Source organism: Eleutherodactylus coqui, chromosome 12 (assembly GCF_035609145.1).
Source record: "Eleutherodactylus coqui strain aEleCoq1 chromosome 12, aEleCoq1.hap1, whole genome shotgun sequence".
In the NCBI taxonomy this organism is placed as follows: Eukaryota; Metazoa; Chordata; class Amphibia; order Anura; family Eleutherodactylidae; genus Eleutherodactylus; species Eleutherodactylus coqui.
This window is the reverse complement of record NC_089848.1, coordinates 70,973,970-70,998,523: the sequence shown is the minus strand read 5'-3', so window position 1 is coordinate 70,998,523 and position 24,554 is coordinate 70,973,970. Positions and strand designations below refer to the sequence as shown.

Below are 24,554 nucleotides of genomic sequence, written 5' to 3'. Positions count from 1 at the left end.
TGCAGTAATTGGTGTTCATACATGGTGGACACATACTGACGCGTCATGCAATTAACATTACGTATGGGCTGCGGGTAGCCATGTTATCGCTAAGCGACGCCACGGGAAATGCAAACAAAAACCCTGTACAGCACATGTCCGCCTGCGAGCCTCTGGTCTTACGCAATACAGGTTAGTGCTGTACGCAGGGTAATTGTCTGGGCTCACAGCCATTGCAGGCCTCCCCCAGGCGAAATCTGATCCAGTTAATGGCTGCTGGAAACAGCGCTGTGACAGAATCCCCGTCTGGAAACAAAAGGAGCTCTTCACTTCTTTTGTGAGGCGGACGCCTCTTTGGTGTCCGTTCTACAAGGTTCCCATTTGTTTCCGTTATCACGTAATTGACTGCGCTGTTCTGTACTCCAAACATAACGGAAATAAACAGGAATCTTGTAAAAGAGACACCAAAGAGGCGTCCTCTTCACAATAGAAGTAAATGGCCCCATTGTTTCCATCTGGGGATTCCATCACAGCGCTGTTTTCAGTAGCCGTCATGGATCCCAGAGCGGAGTCACACAGCCTGTACATTAACACTATGTGGATGCTCCCTTACAGATCAGTGTTAGGCCGGCTACCTGTATCTGCCATCCTCCTGCTTTTCCTGTGAAATTCGGGCATCGCTCTGCTCCATTATTTCCACTGCAGAAGTTAACCCTCCGAAGGGCTCTCAGCTCTTAGCTTCGTATTCCATCAGCACTGTAGGAATTAATCCTCCTGATTTTTCTTAGCCCAGCTGCAGGGTAATAGGCAATCACCCTCCTATTTAGCTGAGCTAGGGATCCTCCTCGCCTGAGTGTTGGTTTGACCTAGTCACCTAGCAAGTGCCCTCCGCTTCCTGACTCCTGCATCTGCCTTGATCCTGGACTCATTTCTTGGAATATGCTTGTACCCTGTCTACCCTGATGTTGGATCAGCTTCTGTTACAGTTCAGCTAGTTCCGCGGTGCGTTGCATTGCTGTCTCTGATTCCCGTGGGTCAGCTGCCAACTACAGCGGGACTACTCCAGGGGGTAGCGGCCTGCTCGGTTTCCCACAGCAAAGTCCAAATTCCTGTACAGGAGTTAAAGGGTGAAGACTGGGGAACCGTCAGGATAACACCATTAGGAGTAGCCCAAAGTCAAACCGGTTAGTTGGTACAGTGGGTCCACACTCGCTGCACTTAACAGTCAGACAGATTTCTTGAACTACATCTCAGATCTGTCTGATCTTAAAGTACAATTGGTCATTGTGTGGTTAGGATGTTCTTCACCCGCTATGATCTTCTAAAGATGAACAGTTCTCCCTCTCTAGAAGAAGCCCCATCTCTGGTAGAAAGTACAGACAGACCATCTTTTTTTCTGCAGAAGGAAGTAAACTAGTCTGTTTTCTGAAGAAACCTAATCAGCATGAGGCAGTCTATCTACCAAACAGTCTATCCAAGTCTAGGTCTGTCCCAGCGAGGAGACACAATAGAGGGCACTGATAACACAAGTCTAACACTCAGCATCCGGTGACGATCAGCAGATTTAGAAGTGTCAGATCATTTACACCCCACAGCTTACATTAGTTGATGAGGTTGAAAAAGGCACAGGTCCATCATGTGCAGCCCATCCTATTGTGTTGATCCAGAGAAAGGCAAAAAAACCCCAATGAGGCAGATGCCTATTGCCCCATATAAATGCAAAAAAATTCTTCTCAACTCCAAATTTGGCACTTGTTGATCCTCAGATTTATTCTATTTCGAGACACTTAGTACTTGTTGCCAGATACTTTACATATAAGATATCCTCTTAAACCTCTTAAAATGGTACAGTGACTCACTCATCAAACTATGAAATGGCAGAGAATTCCATAGTCTCACTGCTTTTACAGTAAAGAATCCTCATCTATCAGCATGATGAAATCTTGATTCCTCTAGACGTAGAGGATACCCCCTTGTCATTGTTACAGACCCAGGTGTAAAAAATCATTAGCAAAATCTCTGTACTGTCCATTTGTACACTATAATTACATCACCCCTAAGCCATCCTGGGTACTGATGTAATATGTCTCCACTGGAAGTATGGGTGGAGACATGGGTTGGCCGGGCTGAGTTACAGAGGACGGGCAGGTCACTCCCACAGCTGCAGATTGACTGATGCCACTACACAGAGACACATGTACTGGCTGTCCCCGCAGACAGCTCACACATCTCCTCTCCCTCCTCCTACTACTCCTCTTCCTACTCCTACACCTGGTCCTACTACTGGCATCTCCGTTCCTGGTCCCGCTGTCACTGTCCCCTTTGGGCTCCCCACCCCAACTGTCACTTTCCCCACCGCCGGGCTCCCATCTCATCTCCTGGTGCCCCACTATGCTGACCCCGCTGTCACTCTCCTCCCCCCACTGCCTCCCATGTTCTCTCCCAACCCCACTGTCACTCTCCCTGGTGGCGGGGGGGGGGGGGCTGAAGGTGGGACAGCCCCACAAAACAGCAGCAGACGATTGTCAGCTGGCAAGTAATTGGCCGGCCAGGAAGAATAGGCGGCCGTCTGTGGCACACTGGAAGCAGCATGCAGGACCTGAGGGTCCGGGGCTGAAGACGGCACAACAGCCGCGCAAAACAGGAGCCTCTCACCTAGTGCAAGTAATAGTGGGGACAAGCCACAGCAGAGACCAGGAGCCAATCGGCAGCTGGGGGCATGACCGAGGTGTTACCTCCAGCTCTGCCTGGTCAACCCCTAGCTTCTGGTGTCGACATATGACACCGGTACTGCTGTCCTGCAAACTGAATACGTTTAATAACCTGTCTTGGTACTGCAAACTTCCCATTTCCTAAATTACCTTGACCATCCTTCTTTGAACCAGCTGTATTTTAGCTAGAATTACCAAAAAAAGTAAGTGAACCCTTTGGAATTACCTGGATTTCCACATTTATTGATAACATTTGGTCAAATTACTATTCAAGTCACAATTACAGAAAAACACAATCTAAAATAATAACACACGAACAGTTGTACAAGTCATGTCTTTTATTGAATACATTGAGTAATCATCTACAGTGCAGAGAGGAAAAAAATAAGTGAAGCCTTTAAATTAATAACTTGTAGGTCTCCATCTAGCAGCAATCACCTCCACCAAACGTTTCCAGTATCAGCAAATACATTTTGTGCAATGTTGGGGAGGATTTTGGACTATTCTTCCCTGTAAATGAGTTGGTGTTCATCAATATTTCTGGAATGCCTTGTGTGCACAGCTTTCATTAAGTTTGACCACAGCATCTCGATAGGGTCTAGGTCAGGACTCTGACTTTGCCTTCCAAAAGACAGATCTTTTAAAACCATTATTTAGTTGATTGGTTGATTGATTTGCTTGGGTGCTTTGAGTTGTCGTCTTGTTGCATCACCCAACGTGTCTTCAGATTGAGGTCATAGACTGCTGCCTTTACGTTCTCTTGTAAAAATGCTTTGATATACCTTAAATTCATTGTCCTCTTAATGACTGCACAGTGTTAAGGCTCCGAGCCCTAAATCAGCCCAAAACCATGATGTTCCTTCACAGTTTCAGTGCTCTTTCACATAGCCGTAAGCATTCTTATGTGCACCCATCAGCACCGTAAAAACGCATGAACGGGCACACAAATCTAACATTTGTGCACTAGTTCAGATGGCATGCGCCCCAGCGCATACACTCCAAGCCTGCAATGCCATTGGGCCTCCCCTCCCTCCCCCCTCCCTCCCCTTCGCCAGCTTACCTCCACTCTCCTCCTGTCCGCCTGTGTGCAATGGGAGGGGGCGGGGCGGAGCTAAGCTCCCGCCCCTCCCCTTGTCCACAGCCAACAATGGGAAGGGACGCCCTCCCATTGCAAACAGCCGGAGGAGAGGAGAGAAGAGGGAGGGAGTTTAGCAGTCACGCTGCTAAACTCCCTCCCTTCTCCGTCCGCTGTCATTGGCTCCCATATTTCGGTCTGAAGGTATAGTTCCAGGACTATCATTGCAGCCCAGCGTGAAAGTGCTATATTGGCCTGGCCGGGCGCTTTCACGCCGCGGGAATACAGCCATATGATCTGATGCATTGGAATCCAATGCATCAGATTGTAGCATATTTCGGTCGGTTGTGAAAACGGTGGCTGATATATGCTCGTCTGAAAAAGCCCTCAAGAGCTTCACAGTTGGGATGAGATTTTGGTGTTGGGGTGCCATGTTCCTCCTCCTCCAAATAGTGTAGTGATCTTGTCCTAAAAAGTTCTACTTTAGTCTCATCTGTCTATAGAACACTTTCACAGAAGCATCATGGATCAGCCAGGTGGTCTCAGATAAGCTTACGTTGTGGTTGTGTTCCATGAGCTTCGTTCTTCTTCAATGTTTTTCTAAGAGTGGACACCTGAATAGAAGTTTTTGCAGTTTGCAGAGTCTTCTGTAGGTCTATTGCTGTTACTATTCATCTCATTCCTATCTTTTTCAAGATTGGCCATTGTGGTATTGGAGTGATGCTGACTCTTAGGCTGCATTCACACGAACGTATATCGGCTCGGTTTTCACGCCGAGCCGATATACGTTGTCCTCGTGTGCAGAGGGGGGAGGATGGAAGAGCCAGGAGCAGGAACTGTGCTCCCGCCCCCTCTCTGCCTCCTCTCCGCCCCTCTGCACTATTTGCAATGGGGAGAGGCGGGACAGGGGCGGGGCTAATTCCCGGACCTCAGCCCCGCCCCCGTCCTGTCTCCTCTCATTGCAAATAGTGCAGAGGGGCGGAGAGGAGGCAGAGAGGGGGCGGGAGCTCAGAGCACTGCTCCTGCCTCTTCCATCCTCCCCCCCCCCCTGCACATGAGGACAACGTATATCGGCTCGGCGTAAAAACCGAGCCGATGCACGTTCGTGTGACTTCACCCTTAGGGTCCTTTTAGACGAGGCGATGGACGTCACCACTGACTCATCATGTTCATGCATCATTGGCTCGTTCAGACCAGAGTCGTTTAGTCCCTGTATAACAGAACGATTGCTGTTTAAACCGAACGATAAGTGAACGAGCCAACGATAATTTTTATGCCTGTATAACATGAACGGCGAATGAAAAGCGAATGATTCTCGTTCAGTCGTCGACTCGCGTTTAGACCAAAATATTATTGTTCCGTTTTGCTTGTTTGGATGATAATCGTTTCATCCAAAAACATCCTTAGATTGCCTGCAGATGGCAGAGCCAGATTCCGCATGAGAGAATCCAGCCCAGACGGTCGGCGACCCTGCGTACCTGCTTTCTTTCATTTTCATCCATACTGCGGATTGTCCACACGACTCGCTGTCAGAGATGCGCAGTACAGCTTTTTTTTCCCAACTTTTTTTCCCCCTGCGCCGTTGCTAGGTGATGATACGGGGCTGCAGGTTGGACGGTTTCCATTGACATTAATCAAAGCCATCCGCACGGAATTTGTGTTAAAATGGCGCACACTGCGATTTTTTTTTCCTATACAGAAATCACAATTTTATTCTGTTCGTGTGCAGAAAGAATCACTTTTCCATAGCATGTAACCAACATCATTAGCTGCAGATCCGCGGTGTGGCCGCCGACCACGGATTCCGCAATGCAATCCGTTCTTGTGCAGCCGACCTTAGGCCAGCAACCATATGTCATCCGTATTTTATCTGTCATTGCTTTTATTTTCTACTAAACAAATACAGATCCATATCAGTGAATGCAAATATGGAGGCGAATACATTGAAGATACTAACAATACTGATGATATACAGCTGTAGCCGTATTTCCCTTTTCCTAGACTGTAGTGGGCGTATTTTTCACACAATACGTACAAAAGTAGCGCATGCTTTTTTTTAAAAAAAAATGGGCATGAAAAATACTCCCCTGTGAATGGACACATAAGTCGTACGTTAGCTCTGTATTACGGATTGCAAAACACAAGGCAAATATGGGCTAAAAAAACGCTCATCTGAGAGCGGCCTGAGGCCGACTTTACACAGGCGAGATTTGCGCGTTACGAGATACACAAATATGAACCGGTTTCTTTTGAATGGGGTCATACACATAAGCGTTTTCAATGGGTCGGCGGCAGCATCATCGCATTCTAGGTGCATGCTAATGTGACGCATTGTCTCTCCATGGAAAACAATGGGTGACACTCTGTGATCCTCCGCCGCGGCTGACAGCTACTTCCCTGAAGTAATGCGAGGCTTTTTTTATATAGAAACGCCTCGCATCCGTGGGGAAGTCACATGTTGGCGAACGCGCGATATTGGGCTGTGAATCAATGGTCCGTTGAAGTTAGCCTTAGGCTGGCTTTACACGGGTGAGAAAATCGCGCTAGACGCACAAATCTTGAATTCACAGCCCGATATTGTGCTCGCCCGTGTGAAGTTAGTCCTGAATTTCTCCACCTATAAATACTGCGATTCGTCTTGGATTGATGTCCCCACGGGGGTTGGAGCAGTTTTTTGTAGCCTCTTTGCCAGCCTCTTGCAGCTCTATAACTGATCAGTATTCTGGACATGGTACAGAAAATGTGCGCTCAATGTGAATAAAACACATTGATTTCAATGGGTTCGTTCACATGAGTATATTTTGGGTGTACAGTTCTGTCACGCAAAAAAATACGTATGCTCTATTTTCCTGCGCCTTTGCGCAGGGAAATAGACCATATAGAACTTATTAGACTAATTAGCTATGTCAATGGACAGGGCCGTGACCGTTTTTTTTTTCCGCATATGCAAAAAGTACAGAAGGGCGAGCAAAAACTTGCATACGTTCATGTGAGAAAGGCTTTAAGGTGTATTTTTTAACCACTTAGTGACATAGCCAATTTTAGCCTTAAAGGGGGTTTTCCAGTGAAATACTATTAATATAATCATCAATAGTTGATCGGCCGGGGTCCATCGCTCGGGACCCCGACCGATCAGCTGTGCAGGTGCATTTTGTCAGCGTCGCAATAACACAGAAGCCTCCGCGCCGACCTCCTTATAGTGGCCGGTGCTTGTAACTGCAGACACGGCTTCCACAGAGCTGTGTCTGCAGTTACAAGCGCCGACCACTACACAGAGGTTGGCGCCGAGGCTTCTGCTCCGACCTCTGTGTTATTGCGGCGCTGACAGCATGCGCCCGCACAGCCTATTAGTCAGGGTCCCCAGCGATGGACCCCGGCCGATCAACTATTGATGACCTATCCTGTGGATAGGTCATCAACAGTATTTCACTAGAAAATCCCTTTAAGAGCCAGTAAATCGTTTACCCTTAAGTATTCCAGTGGTCATAATGTTTTAGTATAGTGTATGACACCTTGTATTTTGCAGGACAAGTTTTAGTTTTCCTAGGAACCAATGTTGGGTACATACAATGTATTGGAAAACTTTTATTAACTGTTTTTGCGACCGACCGCGGATTCTGCAATGCGAATGTGTTTGCGTGCAGCCGGTCTAATTTTTATTAATCATTGAGAAACATTTATAAACATTCCTAAACAGGCTGGGTGACGTCATGTGACTGCTGAGCTGTATTTTGGGAGATGCCGCTTTTTTGGAACGAGGCTGATCAACTCTCCACGGGATCCTTTGTAGGAATCATCTAATTAGCGACATGCCAGACTGAACTGGCCAACAAGGGATGCAGTTATAAAAAAAGAAAAAAGGAGATACTGGGCTCTCGCAATGTAGCAAGCAATTAGCCAAGCAGACTATGATATGCTGTCGGCCATCAAAAATGCTTTTTCCTTTTTTTACTTTTGACAAAGGATGCCCAAATTGGGCAAAATATGTCACTTCAAGTGACCTTCTCATGTATGGGCAACTAAGGAGCGCTGTATGACCACTGCTCAGTGAGATAGTCTCCTTCATTTCACCACTGGTTCTACATTGTGGCTATGGCTCTTGGGTTCTTCTCTTGGCTTTTCCCCCTGATTCCATCATTGGGGTACGTTGCCTGGTCCTCTGTCCTTCTTCTTTGCCTCTTGCCTTCATTGCCATCACAAACCAAGGTGGGATTGCTTTGTGGCTTGGCCTAGTTGGTGCTGACCAGGTTGTGGCATTGTCTTATTTCTAATGCAACAAAAAACAAAGTCAGCACCTGCCACACTATAGGGGCAACAATATAGTACAAGCAAAAATACGTTGCAACAGCACTCAAACACATATATCTTCTGAATAAAAATATCAAACTCTTATATATATACACACTTATCGTATAAAAATACGATGTTCTTAGCATATATTTTGATCAAAACATGTGGGCCCATCTACCACATTCAGGTGACCATTTGCTTTCAGATGGATTCTTAATGCTTAAAACACCTCTCTTTGGGCATAAGCCTCAGTGGTTTCAGGGAAAGCAGGATGACTGTCTAATTAAAGGACCTGGGGCAAATGAGTGAAAGACATGAATGACAAAAATGGAGGTAACCACAGCAAGAGTGGTGTCCGTTAGGCCCCGGAGCGCTGGCATATTTGGGGCTGTGTGCTGTATGTATTAATCCATGGGCAGCCCATTATAAGGCTATGAGGACATGCACGCAGACATTTTTCCACACAAACCAGTGGTCTGTGTGAAAAAACTCATCGCTTGTCCTATTCTTGTCCATACCACAAACAAGAAATAGTGCATGCTAATGCATCTCAATGTGCTGCCCATCCGTAAATCGGCCATGTGCTGTTTGATGCACGTCTTGCCCGACTTGCACATGTGGGAAGTGCATCAGAGGCCTTAGAGTTAGGAACCCCCCGCAAGCAATGGTCGCCACGACGTGGCAGATGCACCCACATGTTTTGATCAAAATGTGTACTAAGAACCTTGCATTTTTATGCGGTTCGTATATATAACAGTTTTGCACTTTATTCAGATATTAAATGTATATGAGTGCTGTTGTTTGTGTTGTACTGTCGCAGCTATGGCTTACATGCACATTTAATTCATTTATTGGAGATACTGACTTGCTTTTGTGGAGGAGGTGGCCGCCTACACTTTTGTCATTCACTCCACCCATATATCTTAGGCCCTCGTATAGAGACTGATACCCTGCTTTCCCTGAAACCATTGAGGTTTATGCCAAAAGACAGGTGTCTTAGAGTTAGGAACCTGTCCGAAAACAATGGATGCTTGGACATGGCGGATGGGCCCTCCTGCTTTAGTCAAAATCTGTGCAAAGAACCTGCATTTTATGTGGTTAGTATATATAACAGTTTTGCGTTTTTATTCAGATATTATGTATGCTGTCTCCCAATATTGTGAAGCTGGTGATTTGTCTGATGATCCAATTATTGGAGGGTTTGGGGGTGACAAGTCTTTATGCTGCTGTCACCTTCAGGCTCATTCACACGGGCATATGCAATTTTGTTCCGTGAAAAAACAACCATTTTCACTGCATCTGTCTGTGAATTTTTGGTATGTTTTTGCTACGTATGTGCATTTTTTGAAGTTCATGTAGTAGCTGTGCGATGTCCATTTTTCTTGTGCGCAGAAAAAATAAGAAGGTGCATTGAGCAAGGATGCTACTGAGTGTTTTTGAATGCATCCATAGACTTTAATGGGCGATTTTGGTCTGTGAATACGAACCAGAATAGAATATGCTGTGGTTTGTTTCTTGCAACATCGGTCCACTTAAAAAATTCACACTTTAATATACCAATTTAGGCCGCCTGCAGACGGTCGGGTCAGATCCGGCTGCAAGAATTCTTGCAGCAGGACCCGACCCGAGTGCCTGTAGAGAGCAGCGCGGGACTCACCCGCTCCCGCAGCCCCGGCTCTTTCATGTGCCGGCTGCCGGGCAGCCGGCGCATGCGCAGAGCGGAGCTGGCGGCCGTTGAGTGACGTTTCTGGGCGGTGCCCTGCGAGCAGCGCACAGAGTTAGAGTATGCCGCGGTTTGTTTTCTGCGCGGGATTTCATGCGGACAAACCGCGGCCGTCTGCATAGGATTGCGTATTGTAATGTAATCCTATGCAGGCGTGTACGGGCAGAAATTCTGCGGGGAATCCCACCACGGAATTTCCGCCTGTCTGCAGGCGGCCTTAAAGAGACTTGGTCACCTTTAGCCCTAAGTACTAAGTTTATGGGCTAAAAGTAGGTAATGTGTGAGTCCGGGCATGTAAGTGTTACTTATACAAGGGGAACGATGGCAAACATGATGAGCACATTGACCGGCAGCTTTCAGTGATGACACGGGGTTAGGAGGTAAGTACAACACCCACATCCCCAGGCTCAGGAGGGTCTCCTACTTTTAGCCCATGGGTGACAAATTCTCTTTAATTCAAAGTTTCCTTGTGCTTTTTGTAGTAAAACATGCGAACAGTACACATGCCTGTGTGAATGGGCCTTCAGGGTTCGCTTACGCTGGCGTATGTCGCCCGCATATTAAACCATTGATTTCTATTGGGCCACTCACACCTTCGTTTTTTTTCTACGCCGGTGAAAAAAATGCAGCACGTCCTATTTTGATGGGTATTATGCACCGATATAGATTATGGTGATTAATCATACGTCGCAAAAGCGCATGTACGTCCGCACGTGAAAAATGCATTGGCCACATACGCCCGTGTGAGCGAGCCCTGAGGGTGGGGCCTTGTTCTATATAGGAGACTGAGCGTTATGGGGGCGTCCGGGCTCATCGATCTACAGTCCCCAGCATAATGGGGGTTATTGTGACTCTCCCTACAACTCCCACCAGGAAGAGGGCTGTTTTGGGGTGCCGGGGTCTGCGCACATCTTGTGCAGTGGCCAGGTTAACCAGCTAGCAGCCAGCTGGCAGCTCAGCACTGGCAGGCAGCGGAGAGCGTCAGACCCCTAGCCCTCCCAATGAGTTAACAACGCAGTGTGATTACACATTCAGCCTCCCATCCCCCACCCTGCCCTCTCCCTCCTCTGGCTGCAGACACGGCTCATCACTGCGGAGAAGCCCATATGGGGAGCAGAGAGTGAACCCCTCACTAGTCACCTGTGTGCCGTGGGTGGTGAGTGCAAGGACGTGTGCCCCCCTAGTGCCAGAGCGCAGCCACCCCGTCCCTTTATCTGTATCTTCCTGGCACTGCCAGGCTGTGTCCTCACATGACCCCCGCTAGGCTCTGCCACCTGCTCTAACCACGTCAGGGGCCATCGGGGAACTACAACTCCCAGCATACTCTGGCAGCTACGTCATAGATAATATGTATGGGGCTTTATATATCCACGGGCCGAGCAAATTATCAGTGTTGCTGGGTTACAGGCTGTGGTAAATTTATGCACCATTTTTTTTCTCACTTCCTGGAACGTTAGGGGAGGCTGTCGCACTGGTCATCGAAACTGGGAGCACTTTCATCGATGGCGTACATGTAGGCTGGGGCGGTTGTTGGAGAGTCCGTCCTGATCAGGTTGCCAAGCTGATATATATATTTTTTTTGCTTTTATTCTATTCAATTTAAGTTGCTTTTAGACGGAACGCTTATCCTTTAAACAAGCGAAAGTGAGCGATAATCGTTCGGTCTAAACGCGAGCCAACGACTGAACGATAATGGTTCACTTTTCATTCGTTGTTCAATTTATGCAGCCTAAAAACCATCGTTGGCTCGTTCGCTTACCATTCGGTTTAAACCGCGCTCATTCAGTCGTTTCCATTCATTATAAAGCGAATGTGAAAGACTCGATGATTTCTCGTACGAACAAGCCAACAATGTATCTGCCTATATAAACGAGAGCGGACGAGCTAGCCGTGAAGTCACTCGCTCGTTCAATGAGAATCGGCTTGACTAAAAGGACCCCGGGCCAAAAATTACGGACAGACAAGGTTTTTACGGACACACTGGGATGCCATAATGGATGATTAGTAATCCAGGTTTATAACACAGAACTAGAGATGAGCGAGCATACTCGCTAAGGACAATTACTCGATCGAGCATTGTCCTTAGCGAGTACCTGCCCGCTCGGAAGAAAAGGTTCGGCTGCCGGCGCGGGTGAGAGGTGAGTTGCGGCAGTGAGCAGGGGGGAGAGAGGGAGAGAGAGATCTCCCCTCCGTTCCTCCCCGCTCTCCCCCGCTGCCGGCAGCTGAACCTTTTCTTCAGAGCGGGCAGGTACTCGCTAAGGGCAATGCGCGATCCAGTAATTGCCCTTAGTGAGTATGCTCGTTCATCTCTACACAGAACACATTCGCGGTATTCACTGTTCCTGCAGCGATGATGATAGTCACAGTATAATAATCTGTAGGGTTCCTACAGCTTCCAAAAAAATCATATTCACATCACATTTTATTCGCAAACAGTAAAAAAATTCCCCTGTTTTTCTGTGTATCTAGGGATTTAGGGAGGGTTGTGGAGCCGGCGCCACGGTTGTCTACGGGGGACATTGTTTCCGTCCATCTTTTATATAGGTAACATTGGTAATATACAATATTCTATCTTCTGACAGAGTTCCAGTAAGAAATACATTCTTCTTACGTGACAAACGTGAGGTCCCTCGGCTATGTCAGGAGGGAGACGAGCCCCCCCCAAAACTGACAATGTCAAGATGGTCCTCCAGGTAAGAGCTCCCCCGAGGTACACAACCTCCTGATCTACAGACACAACATCCAAATGTACTAACGGAACAGAAAATAATTCTACACCATCTACTAGCTGGAGGAGATTGCTGGTATACTTTACACCATATATGTACAAGAGACATATTGTGGTCATCAGCGTGTCTTATGGTGACAAATTCACTTTAAAGGAATTGTCCTGGACTTTAACTATTGATGACTTATCTTCAGGATAGATCATCAATATTGACCAGCAGGAATTCGCCACTCGGGATTTCCACCTATCAGTTGATCATTGGGCCCATTATCATTGCAGGCAGCACTGGAATCAAATGGAGCTCATAGACTGGTAGAGTTGGAAGGGACCTCCTGGATCATTGGGTCAAACCCCCTACTCAATGCAGGATTCACTAAATCATCCCAGACAGATGTCTGTCCAGCCTTTGTTTGAACACTTACATTGAAGGAGAACTCACCACCTCCCGTGGCAACCTGTTCCACTCATTGATCACCCACATTGTCAGAAAGCTATTCATATAACAGTGGACCAATATGGTACTGCAGGCACAGCTCTGCCTAAACTACCAAACCAGGCAGCTTTAATGTTAACCATGCTGCTTCCAACGCTGTCCACACTGACAATGGGCCATCAATCAGCTGATTGGCAAGGATCCCAAGCGGTAGACCCCCACCAATCAATTTACTTAGCAATTTGCTTTTCTGTGGCTAACTTTATTTGGGTGCCTTCACATCTGCATTGGAAGCTCCGGCCGGAGGTTCTGTCACTGATCCAGACGAAAATACTGGGGAAAAAAGTGATGCATGCAGTGATTTTTCTTCCATCCAAAAGCGGGCGGACACCAGATTCCATCCAGATACAGAACTGTTTGGCCACGGGTATTCCCATTTTCTGATCCTGGAATGAAGCAGGAAAGCGGAATCTCCAACGCAGATATGGAGGCACCCTACGCTTGACTCATTTTTACATTTCCTATTGAGATCTTTCTAAGCCTCGGATGCTTTTGCTGAACCCCCAACATTCAATGTTTTAAATTCTTTTTGCTTGTGTCTTAATATATTCAGCCATACTGATTCATTTTATTCTTGGGCATTTTTATACCTGAAGATATGACTTTACTGCATAACTCACATAATAAAATGTATATTGAAAAGCTCCCTATGTTGTAGATGAATTCATAGACTCCCATCTCATCATGGAGGCCGATTTTGGGTGTTTCTGTCAGGATTTCAGTTTTTATTTTACTGCATTGAATAGCGCATCTGCATGCACTATTTCATGAGAAACATCAAGTAAAAAAGCATTTACAATGTGGTATCCGTTTTTCACAATGGCAGCCTTTGAATGATGGATGCTACTAATCCATTAAACCTTGATGTTCGAGGTTTCCCTCATAAATCTTAGCAATAGAATCCTGGGATGTGCACTGAAAACAGTGGGAAAGATGCCGAATCCATGATGGGAACCCATTGAATACTGATTCTATAATAAAAGTCTGTAATAACGTGATTTATACCACATGCCAAGATCCTTACAAGGGCCACACTACTTAAAGGTCATTTCCAGTAAAGTTGTCGACTAACTTCCAGTAAATAACCAGTAGGAACTGCAAGGCCATAAGCAAAGTTTATCACTCTTCTCACATCATGTGCAACCGTCCGGCGGATGTAATGGTGGTGAAGCATTCATCGCGTTATCACAGTGTGAGGGTTAGACGGTGACCCCACCCATCATATAAAAATCAGTCTGATGGCCCTGGTGTAGGGAGTGACGAGCCCTGGGCCTGTTCTCCAGTTTGCCGCTAATCACGTCAATGACTCGCTAGAATAGAACCTGTGTGTCTGCTTCCAGGGGGCATTTTTTGCGACACTGGAATAGCATTATTGAGAGATGTGGAGAAGTTGGCTATTGAAGGCTGGATTCTGTCTCACTTGTAACCCTGTTTTCTTATAGACCTCAGAGGAGTCTTCACCGCCATCACTCGTTCGACTCACCATTCCAAAAGTGCCTCTGACCAAGAAAAGGTGAGTGCTCTCATCCGGTGTCCCATTCTACAACACTGCCAGCCAAGTCAACCATATTCTACAATGCTTCATATTTAGGGGAGGCAGCAAACAAAAATGACAGACACAGAGAGGAGCATGGAAGATGCTGAGCTTGCATGATAAGATGCGTCTTCAAGGCAGGCTTATAAAGTGAATAGTCTTGACAGTGTGAGGCCGTTCAAGAGTGCATGTGCAGCACAGGAGGAGGTCTTGAGGCTAAACATTAATTTAAGGTCACTGTTCAATCTTCAGCATGGTTGGTAGTGAAAGATAAGGAAAGATTTAGGAATTACAACATGGTAGACCGCTTTGTAGACTAGTAGAGACAAGTGGCCAACGTAATGAGCAGGAGGAGGCTGCATGACTGCTAGACGGGGAGATAAGCCTGGCTGCTGTGCTCGTGATGATTGGTTGGAGCCAACTTGGTTCACAGAAATATTAAGTTGCATTAGTCAACGTGAGTAAGGCTGCTTTTAGACGTTCAAACAAGCGAAGCCAATGGACAAACGAAAGTCGTTTTCTTTTCGCTTCTCGTTCATTTTATGCGGGCCCAAAAATCATGGTTGGTTCGTTCACTTATCGTGTTCTCGTTTGAACAAGCCAACGATGTATCTGCCTGTCTAAACAGGCTCCACAAGTGAATGAGCTAACAATGATGTAATTCACTCATTCAAGCGATAAATCAGCTTGTCCTAAACGGCCCTAACAGTTGGCACCAGATGTCTAGATATATTGTTCCAACCCCAGTATACAGCCTTATGTCCCAGAGATCCTCTACACCATATAAATGTACTTTATGTAGAGAGTCACTTCAGAGACTTCATTTTCGGATCTGTACAAGATGAGTGACATATCTTCACGGGAGAGGCCAGATAAAGGTGCCAATCCGGCACGGAAACGCGTTGCTAAATAAAGGTCTTCTCAGCTACATCCTGTCTCCTGGTCCTCGGTTCAGCTCGCAGGTTCCCGTTGTTTCTGGTTCCTCATTCAAGTTTATTATGTAAGAAATTGCTTCCGGCTAGGTCTTGGTTTGCTGAGAACTCAAGCACTGATGGGTAGATTGCAAATCACAGCATTTTTCCTATTATTTTACAGTAAACACAAAGGAAATATGTCATTGATTCGGCGAAAGACGATGGCAAAGAATGAGGTAATGAGGGATACCAATAACCCTAGTGTGAGATGATAAAGATGGTTTTACACGGAATGATTATCGTACGGATTCCCGCGATCCAGCGAGAATCTGAAGGATTTTCATTCAGTGTAAATGCATGTAGCGGCTGAACGATGAATGAGAAGTCTTACAAAAAACTGCACAATGTATCTTTCCATGTATATGGGCCGCCATTTACTTATGAATGACTGCCTGCTTACCATGAATGGAGGTGGGCGGGCCGGAGATCTCTTCCAGCTGGCCACCCACCTCCATTTACAATAAACAAAAGTCATTGAGTGACTCCGATTTACACAGAGCGACAAGCCACTCGTTAGTCAAGCTGAAACGGAACTACTAGTGACAACTGAGCAACTTCTCGCTCAGCGCCCGGTCGGGGCCGTGTGTATACAGGCCGACAGTCACCCGTAATTGCTCATTTGAGTGCTTATTCGGGAGACTATTAACCTGTGTAAAGTTATCCTTTGGATGGGATTCAGATCTGTAGTTCATGATTGTTCTCTGCTGTGATCTGTGGTTTGGGCTTTCATTGATGGGACAATTTGAAGGAATATTTGTTACGGCAAAATAGCAGAAACCTAACGCTAAGGAAGCAAATGGACAGCAAACCCTTTTCTGAAAACCCATTGAAAGCAATGGGGAATAAAATGGAAACGTTTAATTTTGTTTTCCCCAAAAAATAAGACCCTGTTTTATATTTATTTTTGCCCCAAAAGAGGCACAGTGTCTTATTTTCGGGGGGTGTCTTATAATACTTACCTAGCATTCGGTGTTTGGGTCCCTTGTGCTGGTCTCTGTCGCTGCTGCAGGCTTCCGTGTGCTCCAGCACGCCGACTGAGCAGTTCTTCCTGATAGCGGGGCTTGAATACCCCACCTCCAGCAAGCTAATGCTCTGATTGGTTAATTGAGCGCAACATCAGCCAATGAGAGTCGGCGCTCGATTAACCAGTCATATATTTCAATCAACCCCTCCCCCTTGTCCTCCCCCATCTCAACCCCCCTTCCCCCGAAAATCAGGGTACGGCTTATTATCGGGAAACACAATATGACTCTACCCTATGTGCAAGTTAGATGGCAATGCTGTGAGATGGGGTTGATTCCCACGATGTGGTTACAGTGCGACTTTTGCCGCTTGACGAAGAACCGTGTGGCAAAATCCTCACAAACTAACATTTTCGAATCTAATGTAATAATAATCTTTATTTATATAGCGCCAACTTATTCCGCAGCCCTTTACAATAAGTCATTTTGTAATTGGGTCACGGTACCTGCTCAAGCTACTTTCTTCATTTTCTATGTCACATTACCCTCTGCCTGAAAACTACCTCCACTTCCTCTGCAATCTTGTCCGCATTTGCTACTTCCTCCCCCGTCCATAACTTCCAACATCCTGTGAGCAGTGCATGATGGGAGGACAGGAATGGAAGCACTGCGCTGTATTGCTCATGTCTAATTCAGAGTGCTGGAAGCTCCTGTCTGTAGGCTTCAGCAGGCTCTCTGGCCATCTGAATGAGAGGGAGGTTGGTGCTGGTAAGTTGTAGGACCTGTGAGCTGTGGGTGGAGCTACAGAGCTGGCCAGTAAACTCTATGCATGCTGGTAAGTTGTAGGACCTGTGAGCTGTGGGCGGAGCTACAGAGCTGGCCAGTAAACTCTATGCATGCTGGTAAGTTGTAGGACCTGTGAGCTGTGTGTAGAGCTACAGAGCTGGCCAATAAACTCTATGCATGCTGGGAGTTATAGGCAAGTCTGTCATTGTGTTTACTGCAGAGGTGATGCATGTAAACAGCTGGCTGCACGTGATGAAGGGTCTATAGCGGCCAATAAAAGGTACAGGCTGCCTCTGCATAGTTATTTTCAGAATTTCCATTTTGTGCTGGGAAAGCCGCTTTGAGGATACGTTCACACGTAGCGGAATTGGTGCAGAAAATTTGCACCAAAAACCTTGTCAAAATGCACATCAATGCTGCGGTTTGTGACGTGGATCGGCAGCTGATTTCAGTCTTTGAATTGAAAGGGTGAAGTCTGATGTGGATCCACATCAAAATCTGCAGCCATGGCATGCTTTTTTGCACAGATTTTCAGCTGCAGAAATTCTGCACCAACTCCACTAGGTGTGAACGTACCCTTAAAACTTCAAAGAAACATCGATTTGTGGTAAAATCACTGGCAGTTTTCGTCAAGCAGCGAGAACCGCACCTCAGCCACACTGTGTGAATAGACTTTTAATGGGGAATGATGGGCGATTGCGGCTTTCTAGCAAACACAAAATTGCTCACTGGTCTCCTGTTCATGTGAATGGGGAGATGTACAGACGACTCGATGAGATGAACAATCACAGTAATGACCGTTTGTCCACATACCAGCGATTCTTGCCCTGTAAACGAGAGCCGATCGATGTGCTTTGTCGATCAGCGCACAAGAATCGGCCTGCATAAAAGGACCCCAACACGTCTCCAGTCTCCTCGGTCCTTCCCTGGAACCCATTGTGTCTTTTCCAGACCCTCTTGTCCCTTGTTCCCTCCAGACACCCCTGACAGAGGTTTATTTCCCATGAGAACAAACGATTGGGCATGCTAAAATCCAACACCCTGGATTATTCTTTTCCCTGACATCTGCCGTCAAGTGAAAGTCAGGGAACTCGCGAGCACATAAGAGAGTCGCCCGGACCCACCAACATTAAGCTAATGTGTGAAGACCTCTTTAGAGATGATTATCGACGCTGTGAGCAAATCCATTCAGGGATGATACCAGTTGGATATAACACAAGGCATCAGACCTAAATGGATATGTAGTTAGATTGATTATGTCTATTGGATGAGAGTTGATTGATCTGATTATTATAAGTCTTCTCTTCCAGGAAGTCCAGGAAATCAGGATTTTGGGCTGTGGGGAGAATGAGTCACCATGGCTTCACTTATCAATGAAGAAGGAGCCACTTGAGGAGGATGACCTGTGCACCAGGTACCAGAAGAACGAGGTGGCCACTCAGACTCTGCCTGTTTATTGCTTTAGCACAGTTGATGAGATGATGGAGTTTCTTAAGGGTAACGGTAAGTCTGAAGAGCGGAGTTCGGAGGCCACCTCCCCAGCAGATGACCCTGTGGATGAAGCTTCATCTAATGATATTCACACAAGAACTCTAAAACTAGAAATTGAAGAAGATGACGATGACCAACCCATCGTCTCACACCTCTACCCTCACCCCCCTATACACTACTCGCCAACTGCAAGTCCCTCATTTCTTGTCGTCAAACGCCGAAGAAAGCAGCGATTTCACTGTGACTGGCAAGGAGCAGTCACTGTCATCAGTTCTCCTAATGTGCCCGCTGAAGCCATGGAGCTGAGGGTTGATGAAGACCTCGCTATGTCCATTCGACGGCAAGTGGACATTAATAACCCCGGACCATTCGGTTGGCAGCTGGCAAAACTGTTGTTTACCGAAGAGGAACTTTATGGACACAACTTTAATGGCACCGATCAGAAGATGCCCCTGAGCCCAAGACGGGTCCATGCTATACAACACGCCTTTCATGACTACTTCCCTAAAGATATCGCGGATGAGGCTCTGGCCAAAGGCCGCACTGCTATAAACCAGGGAATAAGGAACATGTTCTATGTCCGCAACCGCAGAGATGGAGAGTTTTCATGAGACACCCCACCCCCACCCCGAAGCTAAATGCCATCTCACAGCTTCAGTGCATATTTACTGTGGAGACTTACATCATCTCCTGCACGTCAGCCAGAGCTGCATTTATAATTCTGCTGTTTGATAATGTCTTATGCTCTAGCCACATCTACCGTTCCTGTTACACTTATGGTGTTTTCCTATTAGCTCTCAGACAAGCGCACTGTACATCTACCATAGATGTCAGCTCTGGAGGATCAGTATAGAATAAGTAAAGGATTTGCAGCTATTGTATATGAGTTAGAGCTGTTTCCTGTATGGCACACGTCTCAAACACAAGGCCCATCACCTTATTTGAGCCACTATGGGGGCCACCTACATAAGAGACACTTACTACTGGGGCCACTAAGGGAGTCATTTTTTACTCCTTGAGCCACTATGGGTGACACCATTACTACTGCATTCACTATGGTGGTCACTATTTGGGCTCGTAAACATGAGCGTAAGTGCATTTTGGTTGCGACAAATGTGCAGCGTATTTGAGCAACCAAAATTGGTTACACCTGCGTTTTCCAGAATTTAGTTGCACAGCCAAAAAAAAAAAGACGAGATCCCTTGAAATGGTGAACAAATATGCAGTGAATACGCAAGTTTCCTGCATATTTACTGCATATTTGTGCCAGCCTACTCACTTTAATGGCGTGTTGTGTTGCGTAATATGCACCAAAATAAGTCACGCCACATATTTTTTCACGTGATCGCACATTGTGTGAAAATATACGGTCAGGTGAACAAACCAATTAAAATCAGTGGGTTCTATTCACTCTCTAGAACTCTCTATCTGAGGATGTGGTGATGGCGAATTCGATAAAAGAGTACAAGAGGGGCCTGGACGTCTCTCTTGAGCAATACAATATTATATGTTATAATCAGTAATTACTTCAGAAGGGTCGGTGATCCGGCGATTATTTCAAGTGCCAGATTGGAGTCAGGAGAGAATTTTTTTACTTAAATGGGGAAAATTGGCTTCTTCCTCATTGGGGTTTTTTCACCTTCCTCTGGATCCACATTGGGGGGTAATAGGCTGAACTGGATGGGCATGTCTGTTTTTGGTTTTACTACCATGTTACACTGCGCAAAAATTGTGCGTGTAATACGATGAACAAACACACTTGTGTGAACAAGCCCTTACTATACAGTCTTATAATCGGCCCTTTGAAGGCAGCCATAAGGCTGATGTGGCCCTCGGTGAAAATGAGTTTGGCGCCCCTTGCTGGATGGTAGAGCTCAGCCACAAGGCTGCACAGGTTTCTGCAGACAGTTGGATGTAGTCTGTGGACAACAGAAACTGATCTGTCAAAAATAAGATAAAGAACAATAAAGCTCCTGTCGGTAGGCGAATGTGATACGTGATGGCGATGAGTTGGTGACAACTGATACTGAAGGTACTCATCTTTTCATTTGGGTTGAAGGGACCTGGTGGGCCCCTCCGGCTCCACGTGTTGAAACCTCTGCACCTATTCTAGTCACGCCTCTGGACTCAAAACCCACTGCATATCGTGCGCCTTACCAACAGTGAAATGTCATACATGAACTATCTTACCAAAACTTTCGTACACCCCTAACAGTAGAATGGATTGTGTCCTAAACCATGCAACATAAAAGGCAGAACCTTGGAGGTCTCAGCCTTAGGCCGGGCTCACACGGGCGCACCAGATTCTACATGTGGGAGGCCCGGCACGGATTCTGGCTGTCAGCCCAACCGGCAACCACGCATACCTGAATAATCTGTAATGTGGATGACCATCAGCCATACGCAGTACAGGGTTTTTTTGAATGTTTGTATGTCGTGCGCCGGCGCTTAGAGCATCATCATTGGACAGTCTAGCAATGGAAGAACATTCTATGGATTGATGCATCACACTACTCCATCTTCAAATCAGATGGACTTACCTGGTTATGGAGGATGCTAGGGAACGCCTGAGTGTGTTGTGCCAACAGTTAAGTACGGCGGAGGTTCCGCTATGATCTTGGGGATGTTTTACGTGGCATAGTCTCAGTCCGTTGGTTATAGTGATAAGAGCCATGAACATGGGGGTGTACCCTGACATTCTAGATGATAATGTGCTGCTGACAATATAGTAATACTCTGGGAATGGTCGGCCATACTTCCAACAAGGCCACGCGCCTTGTCACAAATCTAATGCTGCCTTATGTTGGTTTGAGGATATGGATGTTCCACGCTTGGACTGGCTGCACAGAGGCCCAACCTGAACCGTACTGAACATCTGTGGGATGATCTGGAATGTCTGGTCAGGAATTATGAACAGCATCCATCTTCTTTGCAGGACAAATGGAGGGGAATACCAGTTGAAGTGTCTCAGATGTTAGAAAGTATACCACGGAGAGTATCCGGTGTCATTAGGGCCACTGGCACCCCACTAAGTATTAACATGTAGAAATAAATACTAATTTTGTTTCTTGCTATGGGTGTCCAATTACGTTTGGCAGGGTAGTGTATTGTTTCATCCTTAATTCTCCTACAGTGTTCACATCTCCCATCATCCATCTATTGTATTGTACTGTAGACTGGAGTTTCATCTTAGGATGTTATGTCCATTAATAAAGAATTAGCATGTCAGTGCTACAAAATACAGCTCTGCCAGTGTCCACTCATGTCACTGCCTGCCAGTGAGGAGGTGCGAGGTGCACAGCGCCCCCATCACATGTCCTGCATCTCCATCATGTGCGTCTCCTGGATGAGACACAGTATGGGGAGTCCAATACTGTATGTATATCTGATCAGAGATTGTGTCTAGAAGACGGCAGTAAATGGATCAGATCATGTAGCAGCTATTTCTGATCAGAGCTGCCATCTTGGGGTAAGCCCAACAGGACGGCGTTGACGCTGCTGCAGGTTTTAAGTTGTTAAATAGACGCACAATTTTACAGGTAAACAGTAGTTTCAACTGCAAAACCGCACAGCCATTAAAGGGGTTGTCCAACCACCGCCAACAAGATTGTCACTCCCCTAATGCTACAGGACGTACATTTAAGTCCTGGAAGTTTGGGGTTCGCATGAAAGGGGATCGCGGGACGATCCTGTGCCATACAATGCAGGTGCCGGCTGTTTCTTACAGCTGGCACCCGCCAGCAACTGTTCTGATAAGCCGCGCCGCTAATCGGAGCTGTTAACCTTTTCAATTCAAGTCTGACAGCAGAATTTAAATGCCCCAATCTGTGTTTGGGGTCCGGCACTGCTTCCCCGTGGGACGTCGTGCGATTGCTATGGCAGTCGGGGGCTTCTGTAAGATCGCACTCATGGATAGAGCCTCACAGATCTATACTCTAGTTAGTGGAGGTTTGTCTATTGGATTCTGTGTATATGTTACGCTCCATGGGACTCCAGATGGACGAAGTTAAAAGAAAGCCTTGAATACAACTTCATAGTATGTAGCTTCCTGTGGCATACATGACGTACATTGATCATATATGATATTACTACACAAATTAAACTTGTCTCGTCTTCCAAGATACGTAAACTAGCAGCACCAAATGTACTTCAATTCCCATAGACACATAATTTCCCATGATGCCAAATATGTACATAATGGTAATCACAGACACAATATAATAATCTCCTACATACTAATATTACACTATCCTACCAAAAGTAATTGGACCTCAGCAGGAATCAATAGTAGTTTTTATTTACTGTATATACGTAATACTTAGCGGGGCCTAATGACACCACATATTCTTCCTGGTATACTTTCTACTAATGTCTAATATAGCTCAGCAGGTATTTCCCTCCATTCATCCTGCAAATGTCTGGCGAGTTCTCTCAAAGAAAACGGGTGTGGTTCATGTTTCCTGACCTGATGTTCCATTTCAACATCCTAAAGATGTTCAGTAGGATTTAGGTCGGGACTCTGCAGGCAACCCAATCATGGGACATCCATATCCTCAAAGCAACGTAAAACAGCGTTGGATTTGTGACAAGGCGCGTTGTGTTGTTGGAAGTATTGCTGACCATTCCCAGAGTATTACCACAATGTTGGCAGCACATCATTGTCTAGAATGTCATGGTACAACTCCGTGTTCATAGTTCTTGCCAATACAACCAATGGACAAAGACCATAACGGTACCTCCACCGTACTTAACTGTTGGCACAACACACTAAGGCAGAAGGTGTGTCCATCTGATCAGAGGATGGAGTAGTGTGATTTGTGTCTTGCATTGCTCAACGGTCCAATGATGACGCTCCTTGTGCCATTATAGATGAGCCGATACATTTTCTTTGAGAGAACTTGCCAGATGTTTGCAGGATGAATGGAGGGAAATAGCAGCTGAAGTCTATCAGACATTAGTAGATAGTATGTAATGGAGAGTATCCAATGTCATTAGGGCCAAAGCAGGCCCCAGTAAGTATTAATATATGTAAATAAAAACTATTTTTGATTCTTGCTGCGGTGTCCAATTACTTTTGGTAGGATGGTGTACAGTATACATCTGCAATAAAAGTAAGTGAACCCTTTGGAATTACCCGGATTTCTGCATTGCTGACTAACAAAACATGGTCTGATTATTATCTAAGTCAGAATTAGGCCAAGTTCACTCTAGTGGCTTTTGTTTCCATCTAGCTGTTCTGTTAACACTAAATAGTAAAAAGCGATTTTTGGATGCCTGGCCTGTGTAGCAGTTGAAGTCACCATCTAGTCTTATTGTGGTTTTTTCATAGGAAACAGAAAACTGATAAGAATAAAAACAAAAAATATATATTTACTGTAACTTTTATTATTATTGTGTTTTTTTGTTTTTTTAAAAAAAAGGGACAAAATGTATTCTAGTGTAAATAATAGTACTGCAACTTTACAATAATAACCAGGTCCTTGAATGGGATTAAAGTCACTTTGAAGCAGCTAAATGTTATGATAGTTCAGGAGTTGACCACTAGGGGGCAAAACGGTCCCTGCTGATGGCAAATAGCTGCTGTAGAATTGGTTGTTACTGTTTAGCGTTTGGCCACTAGAGGGCAAAAAGGTCCTTCCTAGGGATGGCAAACAGATGCTGCCTACTGTATATTTCCCATTATTAGTATGGAGCAGGTTCTAGACGCATGATGACGTAATTTGAGGGCGACACATCTTCCTTTTCGCAGTGAATAGTTGTTAATAAAGTTGTTTGTGTTCTGAAGAGCAGGGCGCTCGATAGGCAGGA

At 45.9% G+C, this 24,554-nt stretch overlaps 1 protein-coding gene across 1 annotated transcript; it reads left to right on the top strand.

Moving 5' to 3' along the window:
* Nucleotides 1–122: 122 nt before the first annotated feature.
* Nucleotides 123–19,357, top strand: LOC136586563 (uncharacterized). Its single transcript, XM_066584699.1, has 5 exons — nucleotides 123–171; nucleotides 12,361–12,471; nucleotides 14,442–14,512; nucleotides 15,629–15,683; nucleotides 18,566–19,357. Exons 2-5 carry the CDS (start codon nucleotides 12,415–12,417, stop codon nucleotides 19,355–19,357), a joined length of 975 nt encoding a protein of 324 aa, XP_066440796.1. The 5' UTR covers nucleotides 123–171; nucleotides 12,361–12,414.
* Nucleotides 19,358–24,554: the final 5,197 nt, after the last annotated feature.